This window comes from Scylla paramamosain, chromosome 12 (genome assembly GCF_035594125.1).
Source record: "Scylla paramamosain isolate STU-SP2022 chromosome 12, ASM3559412v1, whole genome shotgun sequence".
In the NCBI taxonomy this organism is placed as follows: Eukaryota; Metazoa; Arthropoda; class Malacostraca; order Decapoda; family Portunidae; genus Scylla; species Scylla paramamosain.
Window position 1 is genome coordinate 16288687 of NC_087162.1, and position 13598 is coordinate 16302284.

Here is a 13598-nt window from a genome sequence, read left to right on the forward strand (position 1 = left end):
TAAAATGCCAAAATGAGCTTAGACATATGATACAAAAATCAAAGTACCAGAACCAGAAATGGTAATAGCATCTATTATCTATGAGTGTAAAATTACTTTGGATAAAAGTGGATGCACACGCACACAAAAAAGAGCTTATCTTGTATCTTGCCCAAGACAAAAAGGTACAATGAGACTAAACTCTCACATACATTATTATCATCATGGCCCTCACTGCATTTTAGTGGAACAAGAGATGGCAACATTGTTCTGCTCTCTTTTGAAGAGTAGCAATGACCACTAGAACTGTCTTTAATATATAAATTGTCTGCGTAAGGGTAGCAACTCAAACTAGCCAATTGGTGTGAAGTCACCTCAAATCAGCCCACCACAAGGAAGGAATTATGACTCAATACTATACCACACAATGAAAAGCCAATTATGGAAAAACAATTCATGATTGTCTGATTGTCTAGAACCGAATGCAATACATCTACTGGACCAATGAATCTGTGTGATCCAAATTCCTATTTCTCTCTCTCTCTCTCTCTCTCTCTCTCTCTCTCTCTCTCTCTCTCTCTCTCTCTCTCTCTCTCTCTCTCTCTCTCTCTCTCTCTCTCACTTTTCTCTTTTCAATAAACTTGTGCTCCCGGAGGACCTGCTGCTCTTCAATTTGCTTATTCAGTGCCTGTGCCGCCAAAAAGTTGACCTCACGCCGCCTCATTTCCCTCTCTTCCTCCTTCTTCAGACCATTAATTCGTGCTTCCTCCATTATCCTCACTTGGCGCTCCTCTTCCTCCTTCTCCAGCTTACTGTTATTGGGAAAAGTATTGGAAAATGATCAAATTATCACAAAACCTTCAAAAATGACATATTGTTTATTCTAAGTATCATATTTCCTCGCGTATAGGTCAACTTCTGAAGGCAAAAGATTAGGAGTCGACCTAAATGTAATGATCAGATTTCTTAGCTTGAAAATTCAGGAATACTAATGTGATAGGAAGGGCCAATAGCAACTCTTGCCTTCAGAAATGTAATATCTACTTACCATGCATGACCTGGACATAAATAAACAGGACAAATCTTAATCACTTACTTAGAAATGAAGAGATATGTTGTGCCTTTATCAGAGAGAGAGAGAGAGAGAGAGAGAGAGAGAGAGAGAGAGAGAGAGAGAGAGAGAGGAGGAAGAGAGAGAGAGAGAGAGAGAGAGAGAGAGAGAGAGAGAGAGAGAGAGAGAGAGAGAGAGAGAGAGAGAGAGAGAGAGAGAGAGAGAGAGAGAGAGAGAGAGAGAAACTTGAACTCCTACCCAGGCCACCTGCTAATGCAACTCCCCAGGCAGATGCAGTGAGTAAAAACAACCAACTGATAATACCAGCAAGGGAGTGATGCCTCAATTCTGCTGCAGGTGTTGTCAAGGAAATGCCAAGGTATGCCAAGAAACACCTAGGGATGCCCACAGACTTAATGGGATGCCACATTAGTTACCCCTTCACCCTCACCACCACTGGTAAGAGCAGGTGGTCACCACTACCCACCCATCCTAGACCCTGGACCTGCCTGAGAAGAACACTGTTGGATTGTTAATCCACCCCCACCACTACTGATCTCTGAGTACCTTTGGTTAATTAGGCAGGTAGTCCCAACACCTGGTAATTAACCAGAGGGGGAATGATAGGTAGGGATCCTCCTCAGCCTGGCCAACATTAAGACTTCCATCTTGTGAACAGTTAAAAGTAAAGAGATTTATTTAATTTTCTTCTTTCCACTCAAAACCAGTAATTCATCCTTTTTTTGTTTATTCCCTTTTTATCTTTTTTCTTAAAGTATGTGACTGAAAATCAGAGCATTAAAAACAAAACGAGTGGTACAGTGTGTGTGTGTGTGTGTGTGTGTGTGTGTGTGTGTGTGTGTGTGTGTGTGTGTGTGTGTGTGTGTATGGTGCCTGTGTGTGAGGACAAATATTAGCTGATTAAACCAGGAAGGAGGTCTCTCTCTCTCTCTCTCTCTCTCTCTCTCTCTCTCTCTCTCTCTCTCTCTCTCTCTCTCTCTCTCTCTCATGCTCCCCATAAAATGTGGTGATTTAAAGATGGGAATACACAGGGCAATTCGCAGCTGCTTTTAGCCAGGAATATGCAGCCAGGATTTGCTAAAATGGCAGAGCAGCTGGGAAACCACTCTCTTGGTCTGATTGGCTGTCTTCCAGGCATTTTTCCAAGTTCAAATGAAAACAATTATTAGAATAAAATTGAAAAAGGAGAAATATTGTTGGAAAGTGTTTTAGTAATAACCACTGACTGTACCATTATATACAATAAATAAATAAAATATTTGAACTTATTTATCAAGATTTTGGAAAACAAGTGCATAATTTGTTTACATCATCACTGAGGAAGCCAGCAGCCCAGCATGTGTGTACCAGAAGGCATTATGAGTACCACTGCCTGCAAGGCTATACAGACCAGGAACAAGTCCATAGTCATTTCTTCTTTGTTTTTTCTTCAAGCAAAGCAAAATCACAGCTATAGCAACCAGCTCGTCAGAGAAGGACTCCATCTTGATTGTTTATTTTTTTATGCAGTGGGCCAGCAGACCAGCAACTGCCCTCAACTGTTTGAATGCTTTCCGCTGAAATCTGCCAACTACTCCAGGTAGCTGGAGTGGAAAAACAGCCCTGTGTAAACTCACCTTAATACTATAACCTTTCATTCCATTACCAGCACAGCACTCCAAGGTTAATTATCATTATTATTATTTTTTTTTTCATTAGATGTTGGAGATTGCTGTCCTACACATAGGTGGCTGACCTATGAGTATTTACAAGGTAGACCATAAATTGCCACACTGATTTCCTGGTCAGAAATCAGGGGTTGATCTATACTTGAGATCAACCTATACTTGAGGAAATATAGTAATAAAAACACCATGACTTGCCTGATGTGCCTCTTTTCTATTATCTGTGCTTCCCTGATAGCATGGCATTTAGCAGCCAAAACCAGTTTTCTCATTGCCTTCACCTCTTCCTCTCCTTCTAGGTTTTCTTGGTGAGATGTCCCACTTTCTTCTTTCTTGTCCTGGTTTGGCATTTTTCCTGATGATTCCTGAGAAGGTTGAAATAAAATAACATATATATCAAGCCTAGAAAAAACTAACAAGATGGTTTATTATTTTAACACTGTGAGAAGCTGCCATAAAATCATGGTTCCTAAACAGCTATCTATTGCTCCTGGGTTTGCAAACATAGAAATACATAATCTTGTATAATTTGATAGGAAATGCATAACCTCTAGTGTAGTTTGATACACAAACTACTGTTATAATTGCATGAATTCACATCTCCAGAACTCAAGGACTACTTCATTACATATAAAAAAAATAGGGTCTTCTAAATATGAAAAAATTTCAGTCACTGATATGGATTTACATCAAGAACACTTTTCAACTCCTCAGTCCAGTAATAGAATGATCTATTACAAGCTGCTTTTCCTGAAACTAGAAAGACTAAATGATGCAAGAAATTCATATTTTCTGAATTAAAACTCTGGTACTTGAAATGGTTGAGTCAGATAAATAAATAAATAAATAAATAAATAAATAAATAAATAAATAAATAAACAAATAATCTAAAACAAAAATTTAAACAAATAAGTAAAATAAATAAATCAGTAAATAAAACAATACAACACTCAATAGCCAGCATACTGCACACTTTACCCACATCCTCCAGCCTCCTCATTTCCTCCTGGTGCCTCCTGCGGCGATGCCTGGCCTCCATCTGCTGGTGGTGGTGCTGGCGCTCCTCTCTGTTTCTCAGGATCTCCAGTGCTGCCTGCTGAGCCTCCTCTACTTTCTGCAGCTGGGCATCCTCACTTACCTGAACCAGCAATGGATTTTAACTGTTTAATTTACAGTAACATCATGTTAATCCAATCTGCATAAGACCAAAACTTTGGGACTTAAAAACTTGCCAGACATTCAAGTAATGCATATCAAATAAATTTGTTCCTATTGGTAAAAATAAAATCTATAAGCCTCTGGTATAATTAGGTTTCTTGGAAAGCTGAAGAGTTATTAAGCTGTGTGTCACCTCTAGATGGTGCCTGCTGGACATTATAGGAAGGTGTTTCCCAGTAACCCTTTCCCTTGTCTAGCCTACTCTAGTAATGACATGCCCCCATTTGCTCTCATCTCAACCCATGTTGAACAAGGCTGCAATATGTAAGCCTTATCTTTTTGGCAGCCTAATTTCAATGGCCAAGGCCATTTGTGGTGCAACCTTTATCTCATATAGAATGCTTTGATCACCAGTCCCTTCCTTGGCTCTGGTCACAAGGAACCAGGATGACAGGCTGTTAGCCTTGTCTTCAGGTCAAAATAAATGGCCTAGCAGCTAATGAGATACAAATGCATTCCACAAAAAAGTTGCAATGCAAATATACACAGAAGCTCCCAAACTTTGGTTCAGCTCAACTTGCTTTCATGCTGTCCAGGATAAAGGGGCAACTCACAGATGGTAAATTAGTCTTCCATCTCCTTGTGCCTTAGCTGTCCTCACACTAGCTGGAGCACAGCCTACTCTCTACTTATAATGAAGGTGGATGCACCTACTAGTCTGTCAATCTATTGTTCTCTATCTATCTATGGATGCACTTACTACTGTGAAACACTCCTGTCCTTCATCACTCCAATTCAGAAAAGAATTCCCCATCAAGTGATCAAATTTTAGCAAAGAGGATAGTGACTCACACTCCCCTCCTGCAGAGCTAGAAGAGCTTTAAGAGAAAGGGTAGCTGAATTACTGTTAGTGTGTGATATACTTGAGCACACCAAGGCCACGCTCAAGCCCCTCTAAATGGGCTCTATTGACTTTAAAAAGGTAACTGATTCTGTGGAGCACCCTACTATCAGGGATATCTGCTTGAGATGGGGACTAAGGAGGTATATGACATACAATGATGAAATATAAAATCAGGCCAAGACTGAGCTTGACATCACAGAAGAGCAAATCCAGAGAGCCCTGAAACCACTCGGGCAAACTTTATAAAGCAAAAAAATCAAAGGACTAGAACTTTAGCTGACTTTTCACTTTTCTCAACCATGAGCCAATGATGATACATCATGAATGCAATATCTTGCACACTGTTTGTTTATTTGTACTTTAATCTGCTTTTGCAGTTTACCTCATGAGCAGCATGTCTTACAGCATCCAAGTGGGCTCGGGTGAGTACCACTGCTGGGGGACACGCTCGGGCACTGCGACATGTCAGCTGGCGAACACTGTCCCGCCCCACAACCACCACCTGCAACATCAATGCCAATACAAATGGAGAAAGGGTGAAGAAAAGATAAAGATTCATGAGTGATATTCAGAATGAAAACCCCCATATCAATTTTTCAAAAATGATGTTTCAGATATCAGACTTTTTTAAAAACACATGTGTGCGCACACACACACACACACACACACACACACACACACACACACACACACACACACACACACACACACACACACACACTAGAAAGAACATCCAAGCTAAGAGAAATAGAGGATTGCAAGGATATACAGTAGGTGTGGTTGTTATATGTGTGGCAGATGGAACATGTATAAAAACTGCACTTAATAAAATGCCCCTGTCATTGTGTTATTTCTTGAGAGATCTGGCAACACTTTTTACCTGGCAGCTCAGAGACTTCTTGCCTCCAGTCTCTGCTCCCCAGAATGTACTCAGGTGCCACATGCCTTGACAAGGAGATGATGTCTGCTGCTCTATGGTTCTTTCTCCCACCAATTTCTTTGCAATGCACGCTTACTTCCAACCCCTCTACTGCAAACCATACTGAAGAAAAGTAGCTCACAAAGGCTCAGATAGAGATCATACATGCCATCTACAAGGAAGAAAAGTCTAATCGGCGTATTGCTGAGAGTACAAGAGTTTGTCTGTACAACTCAGTTATGGACAAAGAAAATATGTGATGCTGGACCCAGTCCCCTCCCAACCCATAAGAAAAGGCATGGAAAGAAATGCTGCTTTTGAACAGGGCCATGAAAGTCATAAAAAAAAACGTGGAGTCCAACCCAACCCTTACAGCAAGAGAACTAAAGTACAAAAAACCTAAGATACTCAGTGATGTGGCAATACACACACTTCAAGACTACTTGCACTTGCACAAAGTTTTTGAGTACTGCAGATGTCGCACTGTTCCCAAACCCTGGGTAACAAAGCACCATAGACAAGTGAGGCTCAATTTCACTCGTCAGTTTGGAGGAGTTAAGGAAAGTAATCAGGAGTGATGAGAATACTTTTAATGTCAGTGATGGTGACAGGAATTACATGTACCATAAACGCCGCAGCAACCCTCTGGACCTGTGGTACACACGCCACACCATTAAGCACTCCTATTCAGTCATGGTTTGGGGTTGCTTCTCCTACCACAGCCTGAGACTTCCTCCCAAAGAACCTCAGAATGAGTCAACATAGCTACTTGGACCTGCTGATAAACCACCTTAATCCGTCAATGGAGTTGTGCCAGGCAGATTTTTTGTGCAGGACAGAGCACCATGTCATAAAGCCAAACTAGTGACTGATGCTCTTGATTTTGGGAGTATTTGCTACTTCAACCCGTGACCTGGCAACTCCCCTGATTTCCAATAGAAAACCTCAGGGGAAAGATCAAGTCTGGGTTGCAGAACTATGATGTCCCCTCAGTACTGAAGCTCAAGGATGCCATCCAGCAGCTGTGAGACTCCATGCCTCAAATTTACCTCCAGACTGTAGCAGACTCTTACAAAGTGACTGAAGCCTGTTAGAAAAGCCAAAGGATAGTCAATAAAGTTTTTTTTTTCTTTTAGCCTTCTATTGTACACAGTTTAGTTCAAGGTCAGTGAAATCCTTACCATGCATATATCAACTGTGCCTACTGTACATAATAGGGAGAACAGAAATGAAGAAGAATGGAAAAAAATTGAAATAAATATATGAAGAGGCTAAAGAGAAAAATTAATCAAAAATTTTTGGGAGACAGTGAAGAAATGGTACATAAAGGTGAAGAAATAAATGAAAATAAAAGAGAAAAATGGTAAAAATTAACAACAAATTGTGATGTATGCCAACATAGATGGACTGATACACAGAATATTGAAATTATATTGAAATTACAAGACTATTTAAAAAGAAAAAAATCTCAAGGTGGTATGTTTAACTGAAACAAAACTAAAACAAGAAAACCAGATAGTCATTAACAATAACTACAATATATGGAGAAGAGACAAGATTGGTAAAGGATGTAATGATAATAACAAGAAAAGAGGCAAAGACAAAAATGGTAGAATATGGAGAAGGAAAAGGAAAGGCAGAAATATGGAATGTTAACTTTGGGGATAATAATGGAGAAATACTAACAGTAATAATAACCTATGTACCACCCAAAACAAATTCTTGAGTAAGGAAGAATATGAAAAAATAACAGAAGATACCATTCAGTGTTTGAGTAAATTAATAAAAAAATAATAGAAGAGTATTATTAGTTGATGACTTCAATTGCAAAGAAGTAAACTGGGAAATATTTGAAACAGGAGGAAATGAGACTGCATGGGGAGAAAGATTTCTGAAGCTGACTATGGAAAACTCAATGATGGAATGGGTGACTGAAAATATAAGATACAGGGGAGATGATGAACCACCAAGACTAGACCTAATACTAATAAAGGGTATGAACCTAACTAAAGAATTAAGATACATGTACCCCTTAGGAAAAAATGACCATGCAATGATAGAAATAGAGACCAATAGTGATGTCAGTGAAGAGGATGAATCATACAAAGAAAATAGGAGAAACTATGGAAAGCTAACATAAATGACCTTAAGAAATTTTACAAAGAAATGGACTGGGAAAAGCAGAAAAGAGCAAATGATGTGCAAGATATGTATGACATTTTTATGGGAACATTTGAGAATGGAGTGAATAAATATTTCCCATTATACAAACCTATAAAAACTGCAGTTCAATGTAAGATATGCAAGTGCAAAAAAAGAGATGAAGCATGGATAAGAATGAAAAGAAATCAAAACCATAAAAATAAAGAAGACTTTAAGTTAGCAAGAAATTAATATATAAAAAAAAAGGAGCAAGGAAGAAAAACAATATGAAAAGGATATAGTTGAAAAGTGCAAGGATAAACCAAAACTGTTCTACAGATTCATAAATGGAAAAATTAAACTAAAAAAAACTAGAAAGATTCAAAGATGAACATGAAACATATGAAGACCTGAAAGATGTGTGTATTGCTAAACAAAAAGTTTCAACAAGTTTTCACAGAAGAATAAGAATTTAAAGAACCACAAGATGAGAAGACAGAAAACTAAATATGAGAAATCATAGTAATCAAAGAAGTTTATAAAATGATGGAAGAACTGGAAGATAGAAAAGCAACAGGACCAGATGAAGAGCAGGTTTCATTTAAAAAATGCAGGAAACAATTAATTCAACCAGTATATATATATATATATATATATATATATATATATATATATATATATATATATTATGTAGGAGGGGCACTGGCCAAGGGCAACAAAACTCCAATAAAAAAAAAAGCCCACTGAGATGCCAGTCCTTGAAAAGAGTCCAAAGCAGTAGTCAAAAATTGAAGGATAAGTGTCTTGAAACCTCCCTCTTGAAGGAATTCAAGTCATAGGAAGGTGGATATACAGAAGCAGGCAGGGAGTTCCAGAGTTTACCAGAGAAAGGGATGAATGATTGAGAATACTGGTTAACTCTTGCATTAGAGAGGTGGACAGAATAGGGGTGAAAGAATAAAGTCTTGTGCAGCGAGGCCACGGGAGGAGAGGAGGCATGCAGTTAGCAAGATCAGAAGAGCAGTTAGCATGAAAGTAGCGGTAGAAGACAGCTAGAGATGCAACATTGCAGCGATGAGAGGCTGAAGACAGTCAGTTAGAGGAGAGGAGTTGAGGAGGTGAAAAGCTTTTGATTCCACCCTGTCTAGAAGAGCGGTATGAGTGGACCCCCAAGACACATGAAGCATACTCCATATGAGAACGGATAAGGCCCCTGTACAGAGTTAGCAGCTGGGGGAGTGAGAGAAACTGGCGGAGACGTCTCAGAATGCCTAACTTCATAGAAACTGTTTTAGCTAGAGATGAGATGTGAAGTTTCCAGTTTAGATTATAAGTAAAGGACAGACCAAGGATGTTCAGTGTAGAAGAGGGGAACAGTTGAGTGTCAGTGAAGAAGAGGGAATAGTTGTCTGGAAGGTTGTGTTGAATTGATAGATGGAGGAATTGAGTTTTTGAGGCATTGAACAATACCAAGTTTACTCTGCCCCAATCAGAAATTTTGGAAAGATCAGAAGTCAGGCATTCCATGGCTTCCCTGAATGAAATGTTTACTTCCTGAAGGGTTGGATGTCCATAAAAAGACGTGGAAAAGTGCAGGGTGGTATCATCAGCACAGGAGTGGATAGGACAAGAAGTTTGGTTTAGAAGGTCATTGATGAATAATAAGAAGAGAGTGGGTACCCAGACAGGACAGAACCCTGAGGAACACCACTGTTAATAGATTTAGGAGAAGAACAGTGACTGTCTACCACAACAGCAACAGAATGGTCAGAAAGGAAACTCAAGATGAATTTACAGAGAGAGGGATAGAAGCTGTAGGAGGGTAGTTTGGAAATCAAAGCTTTGTGCCAGACTCTATCAAAAGCTTTTGATATATCCAAGGCAACAGCAAAAGTTTCACCAAAATCTCTAAAAGAGGATGACCAACACTCAGTAAGGAAAGCCAGAAGATCACCAGTAGAGCAGCCTTGATGGAACCCATACTGGTGATCAGATAGAAGGTTGTGAAGTGATAAGATGTTTAAGAATCTTCCTGTTGAGGATAGATTCAAAGACTTTAGATAGGCAGGAAATTAAAGCAATAGGACGGTAGTTTGAGGGATTAGAACGGTCACTTTTTTTTAGGAACAGGTTGAATGTAGGCAAACTTCCAGCAAGAAGGAAAGGTAGATGTTGACAGACAGAGCTGAAAGAGTTTGACTAGCCAAGGTGCAAGCATGGAGGCACAGTTTCAGAGAACAATAGGAGGGACCCCATCAGGTCCATAAGCCTTCCTAGGGTTTAGGCCAGTAAAGGCATGGAAAACATCATTGTGAAGAATTTTAATAGGTAGCATAAAGTAGTCAGAGGGTGGAGGAGAGGGAGGAACATGCCCTGAATCATCCAAGACAGAGTTTTTAGCAAAGGTCTGAGTGAAGAGTTCAGCTTTAGAGATAGATGTGATAGCAGTGGTGCCATCTGGTTGAAATAAAGGAGGGAAAGAAGAAGAAGCAAAAGTTATTGAAGATATTTTTGACTAGATGCCAAAAGTCACAAGGGGAGTTAGATCTTGAAAGATTTTGACACTGTTAATGAAGATTTTGGCTAGTTGGAGAACAGACTTGGCATGGTTCTGGGCAGAAATATAAAGTGCATGAGATTCTGGTGATGGAAGGCTTAAGTACCTTTTGTGGGCCACCACTCTATCATGTATAGTACGAGAACAAGCTGTATTAAACCAAGGTTTGGAAGGTTTAGGTCAAGAAAAAGAGTGAGGAATCTACACCTCCATGCCAGACACTATCACCTCTGTGCTCAGCTCACAAAGACAGGTCTCTGACACGGATTTTCTAAGGAAAATCAGCAAAATACCTCCTCAGGTCCCCTCAACTAGAAGAGGCAAAATGTCAGAGGCACCTTCACCTAGGGGAATCCTGAGGAGGGATTGGAGTGATAGGACATAATAAAGTACTCATTATCAACTGAACAGTGCCTAAGGAATGGAAGAGAGCAGACATATTTCCAATTTATAAAAGTAGAAAGAAAGAAGAACCACTAAACTATAGACCAGTATCAATGCAGAATAATATGTAAGATCTGTGAAAAAGTGATAAAGAAACTGTGGACAGAATTTCTAGAAAATATGATATAACAACAAAAACTGCAAGGCTTTAGACAAAAGCAATCATGTGTAACCAATTTGATGAGGTTCTATTCAAGAGTGATATAACACAGGAGAGGGACGGATGGGTAGACTGTCTGTATTCAGATTAAAAAAAAACTTGACAAAGTTTCCCACAACAGATTATTATGGAGGCTAGAGAATAGAGGAGGATTAAACAGAAAACTAAAAAAAAAAAAAAATGGATGGAAAGTTACTTAATGGGAAGAGATAAGAGAATGGTAGTAAAAGATGTTAAATCAAAATGGAGAAATGCAGATAGTGGAGTACCACAAAGATCAGTTCTGGCACCAGTACTTTTCCTGATCAACATAAATGATATGCCTGAAGGAGTAAAAGGTTACATGAGCTTGTTTGCAGATGATGCAAAGTTACAAAGACATATAAGAAACAACAAAGACTGCAAAATTCTACAAGAGTATCTGAATAAAATCTGGGACTAGAGTAAGAAATGGGAGATGAAATTTAATGTGAAAAATGTCATGTAATGAAAATGAGAAAAAGTCAAGAGACATAAACAGACATCTAAAATGGGAAAAGAAGAAATAATAAAAGTAAAAGAAGAGAAAGATCTGGGAGTAATAATACATAATAGTCAACAGTCAGAGAAGCATGCAGAAAAGATATTCAGGGATAGATACAAAATGGTGAAAAATATTGGAACAGCATTCCACTACATGGATAAAAATATGATGAGAAAGATAATTACCACTATGATTAGACCAAAGTTGAAATATGCTGAATCAATGTTGTCTCCCCATAAGAAGAAACATGTAAAAAAATAGAAAGCATACAAAGGATGGCAACAAGGATAGTTCCAGAACTGGAAGAATTAACATGTGAAGACAGGTTAAAGGAAATGGATCTGCCAATAATGAAACAAAGAAGAGAAAGAGGAGACCTAATACTAATTTATAAACTGTGGAACAGAGTGGAAGAAACAGATAATAAGAAACTGCTGCTAGAAGTAAGAAATACCAAATACACACGAGGACACAGCAAAAAACTAAGAAAAGGAAGATGCTTCAGTAACATAAAGAAATATAGTTTTCCACATTGATATATAGAAGTTTGGAACAAGCTAAATGAGGACGTAGCATCAGCAACGAGTGTGCACAACGTCAAGGAAAAACTGGACAAGTGTAGATATGGAGACAGGACCACATAAACATAGCTCAGATCCTGTAAATTACAACTAGGTAAAACACAAATGTAATGGGATCATGTTGAAAAAAATCCCTAAATAAAGAAACTACACACAAAAGTTGACAGAGCATCACCAAATATTTTAATGATAAAGTATAACTGGCAAAATATCATACAGTAACAATTTTCAACCCACAAAATAGAGGTGTGTGTGTGTGTGTGTGTGTGTGTGTGTGTGTGTGAGAGAGAGAGAGAGAGAGAGAGAGAGAGAGAGAGAGAGAGAGAGAGAGAGAGAGAGAGAGAGAGAGAGAGAGAGAGAGAGAGAGAGAGAGAGAGAGAGAGAGAGAGAGAGAGAGAGAGAGAGAGAGAGAGAGAGAGAGAGAGAGAGAGAGAGATGCATGAACAGGTGATAATGCAACTAAACCAGTGGTTCCCAAACTCAGGGTGAAATACTCTCTGGGGGTAATTTAGCAATTTCTTGAGGGTAATAGAGGGATGATAAAAAAGTGAATTCTGGAAATGAAGAAATTATTGCAGTGCCTGGCATTATGATTAATGTCAGCTTAGTCTTAGTATGCAAAGTAATAATGCTACTATAATTGAGTAATAAAGTTAAACCAAATAACAAAAAGAAAAATAAATAAAATAAAATAGAATAAATAAATAATTAAATAAATAAATAAAATAAATACATAAATAAATAAATAAATAAGCAAAATAAATATAAAAAATTAAAACCATTGTACAATATTAGAAAAGAAGAAATATGTAACATATATGTGGCAAGCCTTGAGTATTTTCACAGGTATGCTTCAGGGTATAGTCACTCAGCAATGCTGATCATAAAGTATCCAGTATGTGTCAGTCATTCCCTGGGACTGCCTCTGTTTCATACCATCAGTTTCTCAGTGAGCATCAACAATGGCAGGCATAAGCAGGTATGTATGTGAAGTGTCCTGTCCAGTATAGTTAGTATTTAACTACTGTTACAGTTTATAAAAGGGTTAACATACATAATGTGGCATGTTGAATTGAATAACAAGATGAAAAGTTTAGGAACCACTGAAGTTCTTGACTATCAACTATGGGGTGGCCCTGGGGAGTGTTCACATACAGCTTTGAATCTGATCATGTTGTATTTATTTAATGAAAAATCAGATTTTCACATATTTACCTTCTCAGGTGGTACTAAGTTCTTGCGACCAAGCAACTGAGCTCCTGCCATTCCTTCAGGGTCTGCAGGTGTGTCTCCCAGTCTAGGAGCCATGTGCCCTCTGCGTCCCTGCAGCCCTACCATACGCACTCCTCCTTGGTCCATGGTTCTCTCCCAAGAGCTGTCTCAGCCTGTAAAAACAAGTGTCAGTATTCTACAAATGCAACCCTATTATACAAAGCTAATGTGTAACTGGCTTGGCATTAAACCTCAATTAATTAGAAACCAGATAATGTTGAAT

At 38.7% G+C, this 13598-nt stretch overlaps 1 protein-coding gene across 6 annotated transcripts in view; it reads right to left on the reverse strand.

The window, feature by feature from the left end:
* The window catches only part of LOC135105771 (cilia- and flagella-associated protein 45-like), a 100223-nt gene that overhangs the window by 29014 nt on the left and 57611 nt on the right, over positions 1-13598 (reverse strand). For all 6 annotated transcript variants that reach the window (XM_064014232.1, XM_064014235.1, XM_064014236.1 and 3 more), the window contains exons 2-6: positions 13319-13488; positions 5160-5279; positions 3698-3853; positions 2914-3080; positions 602-791 (exon numbers count right to left, since the gene is read on the reverse strand). In XM_064014232.1, the coding sequence (XP_063870302.1) occupies positions 602-791; positions 2914-3080; positions 3698-3853; positions 5160-5279; positions 13319-13462 (777 nt within the window). In that variant the 5' untranslated portion in view covers positions 13463-13488. The remainder of the gene's footprint in view (positions 1-601; positions 792-2913; positions 3081-3697; positions 3854-5159; positions 5280-13318; positions 13489-13598) is intronic.